We start from the raw sequence: 12,466 nt of genomic DNA on the forward strand, positions 1-12,466 counted from the left end.
CTTTGCAAGGTTCGTCCGAATGTTGTGGCAGTACCACATGATCATACAGCGATGACAAATCATTCACATGATAATATAAACAAACGCTTAATCAAGACAGCACCAGAATGGGCTGGCAGTGAAGTGAACGCAACCACCAAAAGACGCGGAAGCACCATGGTAAATAGTACCAGACCTGTGTCTGTGACTGCTACTTTTCACGATCCAAGAAATCTGAGATCTCAGGGGTGATGTACTACCAAAGTACCCTGTCATACGTTTCAAAAGAAAAGAAAAGTACCCTGTTCTATCTGGTTGGCTCATTTGCATTAGCAAATCTGTTCGTGCTAAGAGATGCTCCTCCAACTCATGGCCCCTACTGAAAAAAATTACTGAGCCCATCATAAGATCTTAAATCTTGCAAGAAGCATGGATTTAACTGAAATGATAATCACAAGAGAACACCACACGAACTCGAAATCCTCTGACCCATATGGTCCATCTCAGATGAAGGGTGGGGAGAAGCAGGCAAGCAGGATAATTTCCTTCCATGAAGAGGAAAGTCCATTCGATTCAAGGGAGATCCCAACAAAAGACGGGGTGGGAGAGAGAGAGAAAACAAGAGTTCTCCGATCGACACAATACATCGAGGGAGCAGTAAATAAACTCCCTTTCTTATGACATGTATATGATCTTTCCTTCTCTCTTCATCATCGAGCATTCTTGATTCTTGAGACCGATGCTGGGGCTGCGTCACTGGGTCGCGACGATGCCGGAGGAGGAGGATGGCGAGGCCGGGTGCCGCGGCACCGCGTTGGCCGCGGCCGGTGAAGGAGGCGAAGAAGGACGGCTTCCCTGGCCCTGGCCGTGGCCGTGGCCCTGGGAGTTGGTACGATGGAAGCGGCACTTGAAGGACCCGGCGTGAGTGGCCGGCGCACAGACGCATTTGGAAGCGAGTCTGTGGCCTGCGCCGGACGGCGCCGATGCCGACCCGGGCCACCTCCTCCGCGTATTCTTGGGCGACGCGGCCTCGCCGGTCGGCGTGGTGCTGTTGCTGTGGTGGCCGTGGGCGTGGAACCTCCCCTCCTCCCCCGTGGTGTCCACGTAGTTGGAAGCCATTTCTGCCCCCTGTGTTTCCTGTTTCTGCATAGGCATTGAATTTAACGCTCGAGTAAATACATGATTCGTTCCGATTTCCAAATAACCCGAGATTTAGATCGAGGGTTCATTAGGAGTACTAATCAACAACCCAACAAGGAGGATGGTTGGTGGTAATCAGTTGCGTGTTAGCGCACATACAGGTGAAAATAACACTAGAAAGCAGCAGAAGAAGAACAGAAAGAACTTGAGATTAGCAGCAGAGTCACTCTACCTAGAAATCTGCAAGAGGGGAGGGAAGCAGAGCAGAGCAGCTGCCGGGGCGAGAGGAGGTGCCGAGAGCGGCAAACTGCGTTGCCCCGGCGAATACCCCTCGCTTTATACGGGCAAGGCCTGCCCGCGGGCAGCTGCCCGGGATTCCTCCCGGGCCCCGAAACCGTGGGCCCCGCCCACTGCCCCGACGGCCCCACCCACCGTCTCGGTCGGATTCGGATGGGAACGAGATCTCGCACGCAGGGACAAGCGCACGCCGGCGGTTGCGCATAATTCCGGGACACCTGTGGGCTCCCGTCACGATGAGCCAACGAGATTGGAGCGGCGCCGCCGCGCCAAATCCGGGGCGCCCACAGACTACTCCATCGCGGCTAGAGCGCGCGCGCAGCAACCTACTACCACTGGGCTTTTTCTTTTTCTTTTTCTTTTTCTGCGTTAATGGATAGCACTCGACTCGAGTACTCGTGACGTCCTACCATACAGTACCCAGCATGGCAGCATCCATCGGTCATGGCGTGGGTGCGCGAGAGGCGTCTGCCCACTCGCCTCGAGTTCACGACACATGGGCGCGGCGGCAGGTATGCAGCGCGGCGCTACGTTTGCTATGCCACGTTAGGGGTCTGGACCATGCCGACGCGCGCGGGTAGTCGGACGGAACACGGAACGGCGACGCATGGCAACGAGCAGCCCAACCACCCGAGGCCAAAGGAGCAAAACAAAAGGAACCGAGAGTCCGACACGGCGGAGCCGCCGACCGCCAAGGGTAAACGATTCTCCAGTTTCTCACCGGGCGTGCTACGGGCCTACAGCATGGTCGATCGATCGTGACATCCTGACATATATCAGTTTTTGAGGATGATTGGGCCGATCGTTATCACATCCTTGCGTGGTGGTGGCTCATAGATCGGACACTTCTCTAGCACACCGCGCCTACTTCAAGTCGGCGCGTCGCTCGCTCACCTCGCAGCACGTCCGTCACCCTCGCCCCGGCCCTGTTGGCTATACCTTCCACGCTACGGAATCTGACACGTGCCAGGCTCAGTACTAGACTTACGTGAGAGTATCACAGTAAGTATTCTTTTTTGACAGGAGGTTGAATCCCCGGCCTTTGCATCAGTGAGATGCATCTGATTGTTTTTGTTAATTACTTCTTCCATTCACAAACTACAAGATGTTTTTGTACTTTATACATATTGAAATGAGTAGCAAACGCACTAAAATGTATCTATGTACATCGAATTTCGGAAAAAAGATAGAATATCTTATATTCGTGAACGGAGGGAGTATTAAGCAGCGTATAAATAAAAACAACCACTTAAAAAAATAAACATTCTTGTATCACCGTCGTCACGTCAGTTCGACAAGGATTTTCAGCCTGCTTGTTAAGACCAACCAATGAAAACCAACACAACAACAAATAGACAAGCCTTTAACAAGATAAAGGTACAATTTCGTCGATGCTGAGCAAAACCAATAATGGTAAGTGCAAGAGTTTTCATCAGAACATGAAACGGTGTTTAAGTCAACATCTTGTATCTGCAGTACTCCACACCAGGCCAAAAAGGCAATAACAGATTGGTGGGGTGTCTTCACACCCTAGACCACCACCATGTTCGCCGGGAGGGTGCCAATGTCTCTGTGCATATCTGGCTGCTGCCACTCAACACCAGCGTGAGTTATACTGCAACATACACCATATTGTTGGAGTCACTGCGTCGGTGCTAGATGTCGGTGAGGAACCGCTGACGTGCCCCAAATTCACCAGCGCTAGACGCTGCTGCTGGTGCCACAAACCATCTCGTGCGATGGGCATTGCCTTCACACCAAAGGAAAATCTCCTTTGCGCCGCCAGCGAGTGACCACTATGCCACACGGAACCACCATTGTCGCGCATGCAGATACGCCAACGCACATGCAAATGTGTCGCCGCACCACTTGATCTCCTTGTTGTGGTTGCCGAGCCCCCCCTACACACAATAACTAGCTGCAGCACCATCGCGCTGCTAATGCCCAAGCCCTTGCATTACTCATATGAGGCGTCCAAGTTAACTAACATCAACACGGACGTCATCCTAGGTTGCCACTCACTGGCCGGTCAGATGAACACAAGGGATTGCTCCTCCACGAGCACCCGTCGAACCTCAACCGCGAGTGCCAAGATCCAGTTTACCATTGTCGTCCCGTGATGCCTGGGGGTCCCACGGATTTGTCTCACATGGGTCGCGTCAGCCCCGTCTACGGGTGCACACGGGCTCGCCGCCCATGAACTACAAATCCATGCCCCTCCCGAGGTGGCATGCAAATCTTTGTCAAGAACTAAGCCTACGAAAGCCTATCATCAGCGCTAGCGTGGTCGCCTCACTACCATGGGTAGTTCGAGGATGTCCGCGCCCGACAACCTACAACATCCAGAAGGAATCAGCACCGCCATCCTGCCCGGCAACAACACGGTGGTACGCCAATCCACGTTAAGGAACTACCTCAAGATCTAGATCCATGTGAAGACTCTCACTAGCAAGACCATCACACTTGGGGTGAAAACCCTTTGACACCACCGACGATGTCAAGGCCAAGATCTACCCGGTGAGGAGCTACTTCCAGGGGGCATGCCCCCCGTCACTTGCCTCCCATGGATGCCCGAGGACCCGCCAACGACCAGTCGATGGCGGGCGCGGCGATAGGACTGCTCAGACCTACAGTGGCCTAGACCTGCAACATCCAATCGTAGCCCAAGGCGCGCTGTCTCGCATGTGCGGCTTCCCTTGGAAGGCAAGTCGCATGCATGGTGGCTCACTGCGACATGGGTGCTACTTGGCAGGGCGTACAATAGTGACGGGCGCGAAGTCAACAAAGCTGCCCCGATGGGACATGCGTATTCTCCCGACTAGCGCCTCGTCGCCACGTGCCTCTCACAGTTACTATGTTAGGTACTCCACTATGCAACCACCTTATTTACTACTTTGTAGCCGATGTGGCAAACCCTTATGACTATAAAAGGAGGCCCAGACTACTTAGATCAGGGTTGGGCACTTAATAGTTCCAGGCTCCCAGCTAGTTCCCACACACTGCACCAACATCGTTTCCTAGCCCCAGCTACGGAAACCAACACTTGCGAACCTTGTTCACCATATCCAATGAGAAAGACAAGCAGGACCTAGGGTATTATGCTTCTTAGCAGCCGAAGTTGTGTAAAAATCTTCATGTCCTAGAGGTAGGATTCGTGCATCTCTTCGCCCCTCATCGAACCAAGAAAGGGTGCATCACTTATCCTTGGTGTTGTGCTTCACACACACGACAACCATCATCTCCTTCACCGCCTGACATCGTAGGTTGTCGAGGACAGATGTCGGCGACGGTGAACTTGCCACATGGTAGCCTATGGTGTCACTGTCAGTATTTTCCATGTGCATGGGGACGAACTTTGGGCTTGCGTGCAACATCTGTAGCGGCTACTTAGGGCAGAACCTCTCCCAACTCCACCAACTCTGCAAATTTAACTTCTCCAACCAGCTTCCCGCTTCACCTAGCGATAAAAAAATGTTCGGCAGCGACCTCAACTTCTCCCAACGCTGCAGCCCAGATGGGAGGCTACTGGCCTGTTGGGCGCTGGTTTGGGCTAGCTAGAGGCAGCACAGTTGGCGAGATGTCTATGCAAAGGCCGAAATAGAGGGTTAAACGGGCTGGGTTGCATGATGTGGAGATGCTGCTCCTTGCTTGGGCAAGCTTTCTCGGGCGTCAATGGCGTCGAAGGGAGCTCCTCCTTGCGATGGGCTCGCTGCTCCTGGCTGGCGGCGACATCTCGGGCATTAACAGGATGGGATCCAGAGGGAAAGAGCCTGAGATGACCCGATCTGTCGATGGAGGAGTGAATCTGACCAGCGATGGGGGTAGCGGGACGTGCCGGCGGGATCGGCGGTGCCGAGCCTTTCCTAGGGTTCGAGAGGGAGAGATGTTTCGGGGAGGGCTGCTGATTTGGGAGAGATGTGCAGTACCGATTCAGGAGGACTGGGTGGTTGGCTGAAGCCTTTTCCTAGAGGTGGCAAAATGGCTGTAAATACATGCAACTCTCACTTTTCCGTTTCCCAGAGCTCGGTTTCCCTAGCTTTGCTTTTTTGCACTACGGCCTAGCTTAGCTTCGCGAATTCGGCTTCGTGGAGCTCAGGCGTGTAGCGACCTGACCTCAAATGGTCAAGCCTCTGTGTTTCAGTGTCATCCCTGGATCGGCAATGCTGACACACACTGTACTCGAATGATTTATAACAGAGTGGCAATCACACACTTATTACAACGAATGTCTCAAGAGAGAACTTATTATAATAAATATGGCTTAAAGCCATCTAATACGATAACAGCGGAAGACTTGGAAGATAAAGTGAGTCCATCAACTCCAACGACATAGCTGAGTGCATGACAAACGACCTATTGCACCCTTACTCGTCGTCTGAAAAGTCTGCAACATAATACGTTGCAGCCCGAAAACGGGTCAGCACATGGAATATGCTGGCAATATAACACAGTAGAGCAATGAACAGAATAATGCTATCACTACATGCATATATGGCTGGTGGAGGCTCTATGGTTATATGTTTTTGCGAAAAGCAAATTTTTCCCTACAACAAAGGAATAAATTTTATTTTAACTATCATGGTAGTTGAAACATCATTGAGAATGGTACCCCCATCTCAATCCCAATTAAAAATAATTATCAACCCAATAAATTAAATTAGAGTGATGAGATACAGTAGGATAATCCAAGTACTAGATACTCAAGATGTCCATAACCGGGGACACGGCTAACCATGATTAGTTTGTACACTCTGCAGAGGTTTGCACACTTTTCCCCACAAGACTCGATCTCCTCCGTTAGATTTCTCGCACTATACGTTGTTTGAGAAACGGATGACCGAGACACAGTCTTTCAGAAGCATTAACTCTTTACTTCGGGTGGACAGTTACACCTACTTTCCCTCTACATCTGCTAGCCCACCACTGAAAGAGGTCATACAACATACTCAACTATGCCAGAGCCCATAATGGCTTGTGGCTGCACACGGAAGTTTCTAGCATAAAAAATCTCATGATCCCTTTGAGCCTGTGTGGCGGACCGTAGGAGGATTACACGGTATATCCCCGGGATCTCCTAGGACAACACTGGTATATCCCCAGGTGCCCAAACAAGCAATCCACCCAGATGTGTATTAAAGTTGCCACCTTAAGTTGAACCATTAATTAACAATCTCACATCTGTCATGGATACACTCAAATCCAATCCACGTCTACGAGCATAGCAATATAGGCGTAACGTAGAAGTAACTCCCAGGGTTTGATAATAAAACAGGTAATAGGTTCTACTACATCATCTACTTCCCAAACCCACATGTTAAGAGATCCTACTCATGCAATGTGTGAGGGTTGATACTAATGCATAAAAACTGGGAATGAAAAGAATATGATCAATGTGTTACTTGCCTTGCTGATGATCCGCAAAACTTAGAGACTCGTAGTAGCATGCTTCGCACTCCGGGTGTTCTATCGCAAACAAACAATAGCATACATAAGCAATCAAGCAAAGATGCATGGGTAAAACTCAAATAAGAAGATCTAACTAGAAAGTTCAACTTAAGAACTCCGGTTTACAAAAAAAATCAAATCAAACGAAGCAACGAAACTCAAACGGCAAAAGAAACAAGATCCGATTACTAATCTGGACTAAAGTCAAATTTTATAGTTTCAAAATCTTGTTCAAGTTGGTTAAACAGAAAGAGGGCTTCAATACGAAGATCCAGGCGCTTGAATCGCCTGATTCCCACAAACGAGCGAAAAGATAAACTAAAACAAAAATCGGATCAGAAATCACGATCGAAAATAATCACAAAAAAACCCAAGAAAAAGAAAAACTGACGAACAGGCTAACGAACGAACGTTCGCTGTCTGTGACTAACGGGTGAACGACGTTCGTTGAAACGAACGAACGGACGAACGTCCGCAAAATAAACAAACCGACAGAAAGACCGATCTAACGAAATAAACCGAAAAATAAAAAACTAGGGTTTTAATCGAAGAAAACCGACCGATCAACGACGGTCAACGGCGACGAGATTCGGCGGTCGGTGGCGGCGGCGGTGGAGGCGGCGGCGCGCTAGGGTTTGGGCGCGGGGTGGGCTGGCGGCGGCGGTGGGCTGCGGGGCAGGGGGCCGGCTTATAATGGGGGCCTGGGGAGGAGTCCGGGCCGGATACGGCCCGTAGGTCGGTTCCCTTTTTTTGAATAATTTCGACACGCAGAAAAACAAAGAAAAAGAATACTAAACGGACTCCAAAAATCCCAAAATAAATTTCTCCGTCCTCTAAAATTATGCTGGACAAGGTGAACATTTATTTGGGCCTATAATGCAATTTTGAAAAACAAGTATTTTTCCTAATTCAAATAAAATAGCAATGGAATCCGAATAAAATCAAATATTTGATTTTAATATTTTTCCTCCAATATTTAATTTATTTTGGAGAAGTCATATTATCTCCGCTCATATATTTTAAGATGAAATATTTTCGAAGAGAAAAATAATAAAACAAATGATCCTCGTTTCGGTATTTGATAAAATTCAAATATGAAAACGGTGAAATCCCCAACTCTCTCCGAGGGTCCTTGAGTTACTTAGAATTTCGAGGATCGCGAAATGAAATGCAATAAAATATGATATGCAATGATGATCTAATGCATAACATTCCAAATTGAAAATTTGGGATGTTACAAACCTACCCCCTTAAGATGAATCTCACCCTCGAGATTCGGGTTGGCTAGAAAATAGGTGTCGGTGGTCTTTGCGTAGATCATCCTCTCTTTCCCAAGTGGCTTCATCCTCGGTATGGTGGCTCCACTGAACTTTGCAGAACTTGATAACCTTACTGCGTGTGACTCGGTTGGCAGACTCTAGAATCTTGACAGGTTTCTCCTCATATGTCAAATCACTATCCAATTGAATCGCTTCTACTGGTACTGTATCCCTCAGAGGAATATCGGCCATCTCTGCATGACACTTCTTCAACTAGGAAACGTGAAACACATCATGCACTCCCGACAGTACTTCGGGTAACTCCAACTTGTAGGCAACCTCTCCCATGCATTCCAAAACACGGTACTGTCCCACAAATCTCGGGGCTAACTTTCCTTTAACACCAAAACGCTTAACTCCTCGAAGTGGTGATACTCGCAGATACGCTCTGTCTCCGATTTCATAGACCACCTCCTTACGTTTTGAATCTGCATAACTCTTCTGTCGGGACTGAGCTACCTTCAGTCTATCTCGAATCAGCTTAACCTTCTCTTCGGACTCCTTAATCAAATCCGGTCCAAACAACTGACGGTCTCCAACTTCATCCCACAACAACGGTGTTTGACATCTTCTTCCATACAGGGCTTCGAAAGGTGCCATCTTCAAACTGGCCTGGTAGCTGTTGTTGTATGAGAACTCTGCGTAGGGCAGGTTGTCATCCCAACTAGATCCATAATCTAGCACACAAACTCTCAACATGTCCTCCAGAATCTGATTGACTCGCTCTGTCTGTCCATCTGTCTATGGGTGAAAAGCTATACTAAACTCCAGCCTGGTACCCAAGGTCTCGTGCAGCTAGTGCCAGAACTTTGAAGTAAACTGTGTTCCTCTATCTGATATGATGGTCCTTGGAACTCCATGCAAACATACGATCCTGTCCATATATATCTTGGCCAACTTCGCACTTGTATAGGTGGTTTTCACTGGGATAAAGTGGGCTACTTTGGTGAAGCGATCCACTACTACCCAGATAGAATCATATCCTAATCGGATCCTAGGCAATCCAGTGATAAAATCCATGCCAAGTTTATCCCACTTCCATTCGAGTATCGGCATAGGCTGCAGTAATCCTGCTGGTTTCTAATGTTCTACTTTTACTCTCTGACATACATCACATACGGCTACATACTCGGCAATATCCTTCTTCATACCAGTCCACCAGAAATGCTCCTTCAAATCCAAATACATCTTGGTGTTTCCGGGGTGTATCGAGTATGGCGAGTCATGAGCTTCCTGTAGTATCAACTTCCTGATCTCTGCATTATTGGGCACGTATATACGGTCTTCAAACCACAAGGTGTCATGCTCATCCTCACGAAAACCTTTGGCTTTCCCTTCACTCATCTTCTCCTTTATCTCGGCAATCTCCTTGTCATCCTTCTGAGCTTCTCGAATCTTTCCCAACAATGTAGACTGAACATCCATTGCTGCAACAAAACCTCTAGGAACAATTTCCAAATGTAGCTCCCTGAGATCCCCGGCTAACTCCTTTGGCATCCCTCCGCTTACGAGGGTGTTAACATAACTCTTACGACTCAAAGTGTCTGCTACGACATTGGCCTTTCCTGGGTGATAATGCAGCTTCATGTCATAATCCTTTATAAGTTCCAACCATCTCCTCTGTCTGAGGTTAAGCTCTTTCTGAGTGAAGATGTACTTCAAACTCTTGTGATCCGTGTATACATCACAATGGTTTTCGATGAGAAAATGTCTCCATGTCTTTAACGCATGCACTACGGCTGCTAACTCCAAATCATGTGTGGTGTAATTCAATTCGTGCGGTTTAAGTTGTCGTGAGGCATACGAAACAACTTTCCCGTCTTGCATCAGTACTCCTCCAAGTCCTAAGCGAGAGGCGTCGCAATACACTTGGAAATCCTTGTGTATATCCGACAGAATCAGCACTGGGGCTGTAGTCAAACGTTTCTTCAACTCCTGGAAACTTGCTTCACATTCTTCAGTCTAATGGAACTTGGTGTCCTTCTTCAACAAGGTCGTCATAGGCTTCGCGATCTTGGAGAATTTTTCAATAAATCTTCGGTAGTATCCCGCGAGTCCAAGAAAACTGCGGATCTCTTCAACTGAGGTGGGTGCCAACCACTCAGTGACTGACTGAACCTTGGAGGGATCCACTGCTATACCTTCTCCTGATATAACATGTCCAAGAAATCCAACTTCCTTCAACCAAAACTCGCATTTGCTGAACTTAGCATATAACTGATGTTCCTTAAGCTTCTCGAGAACTAAACGCAAATGCTCCTTATGTTCCTCTTCATTCTTCGAGTATACCAAAATATCATCAATGAAAACCACAACAAACTTATCCAAGAACTCCATGAACACCTTGTTCATCATACTCAAGAAATAGGCAGGGGCGTTAGGTCAATCCAAATGACATAACCGTATACTCATACAACCCGTACCTTGTGGTGAAAACTGTTTTAGGTATATCCTTCTCCCAGATCTTCAATTGGTGATATCCTGATCGCATATCGATCTTCGAGAACACTTTAGCTCCTGTCAACTGGTCAAATAAATCATTGATCATCGGCAGTGGGTACTTGTTCTTGATTGTCACTTCATTCAATGCCCGATAATCAACCACCATTCTTAGGGACTTATCCTTCTTCTCAACCAACAACACTGGGGCTCCCCATGAGGATGAGCTCCATCGGATGTAACCTTTCTCCAATAACTCCTTAATCTGCTTCTTGATCTCTTCTAGACCATTTGCGGGCATCCGGTATGGCCTCTTTGATATCGGCCCGGTGCCTGGCAACAACTCTATCAAAAATTCGATGTCTCGATCTGGCGGCATGCCTGGTAGCTCCTCTGGAAATACATCCGGGTAATCCTGCACTACCGACACTTCCTCCTGAACAACTCCCATGAGAGAATTTACTTGACTCCTCCTAGGCACATGCCTAGATACATACTTGATCATTTTTCCCTCAGGGGTGGTGAGTAAAATCGACTTACTCGCGCAATCGATGTTTCCCCCATACAACGATAGCCAATCCATTCCTAGTATCACATCCAATCCTTTTGACTCTAAAATTATCAGGTCTGAGGGGAAAACATGTCTTCCAATGGTCAATGGCATCTGAAAACATCCTTGACTTGCCATATACTCAGCTCCTGGTGAACTTACTAACAAGGGTATCCTAAGTACCTTAGTGGGCAACTTATACGTATCCACGAATCCCCTTGATATGTAAGAAGGCGATGCACCAGTATCAAAAAGAATGATTGCAGTAAAAGACTTAACCAAAAACTTACCGATAACTGCATCAGGCTGCTCCTCAACTTCCTCCACGCTCACGTGGTTCACTTGTCCCCTATTGAAAAGGGTTGGGCTTCTTCCCAGCGCTTCCATTACCATTGCCGTTCTTCAATTCCGGACAATCATTGGCGTAGAGCCCAGTCTTCCCGCACTTGAAACAAGTAATGTGACTTTGGTCCTTCTTGGCGGGTGTGGTTGGGTTAGAGCAGTTCTGATTGCTACTTGCTCCGTTCCCATTCCCATTCCTTGGGCCATTATGATTATGCGAACTTCCTCCATGGTGAGTGTGGCCTCCATGGTTATGGACAAGTCCTCCCGAGTTCGGGGTGAGACGGGGCTTCTGCTGAGCTACTGAATTGTACTTCCCCTGTCCATACTTCCTCTTGCGATTCTCAATCTGCTGCTGCTTCCCTTCGATCATGAGAGCTCTATCTACCAACTCCTAGTAGTTAGTGAAAGTTACTACCATTAACTGCATGCTCAGCTCATCATTCAGTCCTTCTAGAAACTTCTCCTGCTTAGCTGCATCCGTAGCAACGTCATCTAGGGCATAATGTACTAGCTTACTAAAGTCATCCACATACTGGCCAACGGTGCGTCCTCTTTGGCGTAAGTTGCGAAACTCATGCTTCTTCATGGCCATAGCTCCCGCTGATACATGGGCAGTGCGAAAGGCCTGCTGAAACTGTTCCCATGTAACACTGGCTATAGGAAAAGTGGTTGTGTAATTCTCCCACCATGAGGCTGCTGGTCCATCCAATTGGTGCGCGGCAAAACGCACCTTCTCAGCATCTGTGCATCCTGTAGTGGTCAACCACCTTCCAATCCTGCGAAGTCAATCATCTGCAACTATTGGCTCGGTGCACCTGGAAAACACCGGCGGCTGTAACCTCAGAAAGCGGGCTAAGTTGTCAACTAGAGGTGGTGGCGAAGGGTTATTGTTGTTGTTGTTGTTGTTGTTATTGTTGTTGTTGTTGTTGTTGTTGTTGTTGTTGTTGTTGTT

General features: G+C 48.0%; 1 protein-coding gene across 2 annotated transcripts; it reads right to left on the reverse strand.

Annotated features, from left to right (window-relative positions):
• Positions 1 to 390: 390 nt before the first annotated feature.
• Positions 391 to 1,498, reverse strand: LOC119355043. 2 transcript variants are annotated; one of them, XM_037621824.1, is made up of 2 exons: positions 1,352 to 1,498; positions 391 to 1,122 (listed from the first exon to the last, which is right to left on the reverse strand). In XM_037621824.1, the coding sequence occupies exon 2, from the start codon at positions 1,096 to 1,098 to the stop codon at positions 733 to 735; it is 366 nt and encodes a 121-aa protein (XP_037477721.1). In that variant the 5' UTR covers positions 1,099 to 1,122; positions 1,352 to 1,498; the 3' UTR covers positions 391 to 732. The 2 variants fall into 2 exon arrangements, with proteins under 2 accessions (XP_037477721.1, XP_037477722.1); XM_037621825.1 differs by having other exon boundaries at positions 391 to 1,116; positions 1,352 to 1,445.
• Positions 1,499 to 12,466: the final 10,968 nt, after the last annotated feature.

The sequence above is a fragment of the Triticum dicoccoides genome, chromosome 2A, assembly GCF_002162155.2.
Source record: "Triticum dicoccoides isolate Atlit2015 ecotype Zavitan chromosome 2A, WEW_v2.0, whole genome shotgun sequence".
NCBI lineage: Eukaryota > Viridiplantae > Streptophyta > Magnoliopsida > Poales > Poaceae > Triticum > Triticum dicoccoides.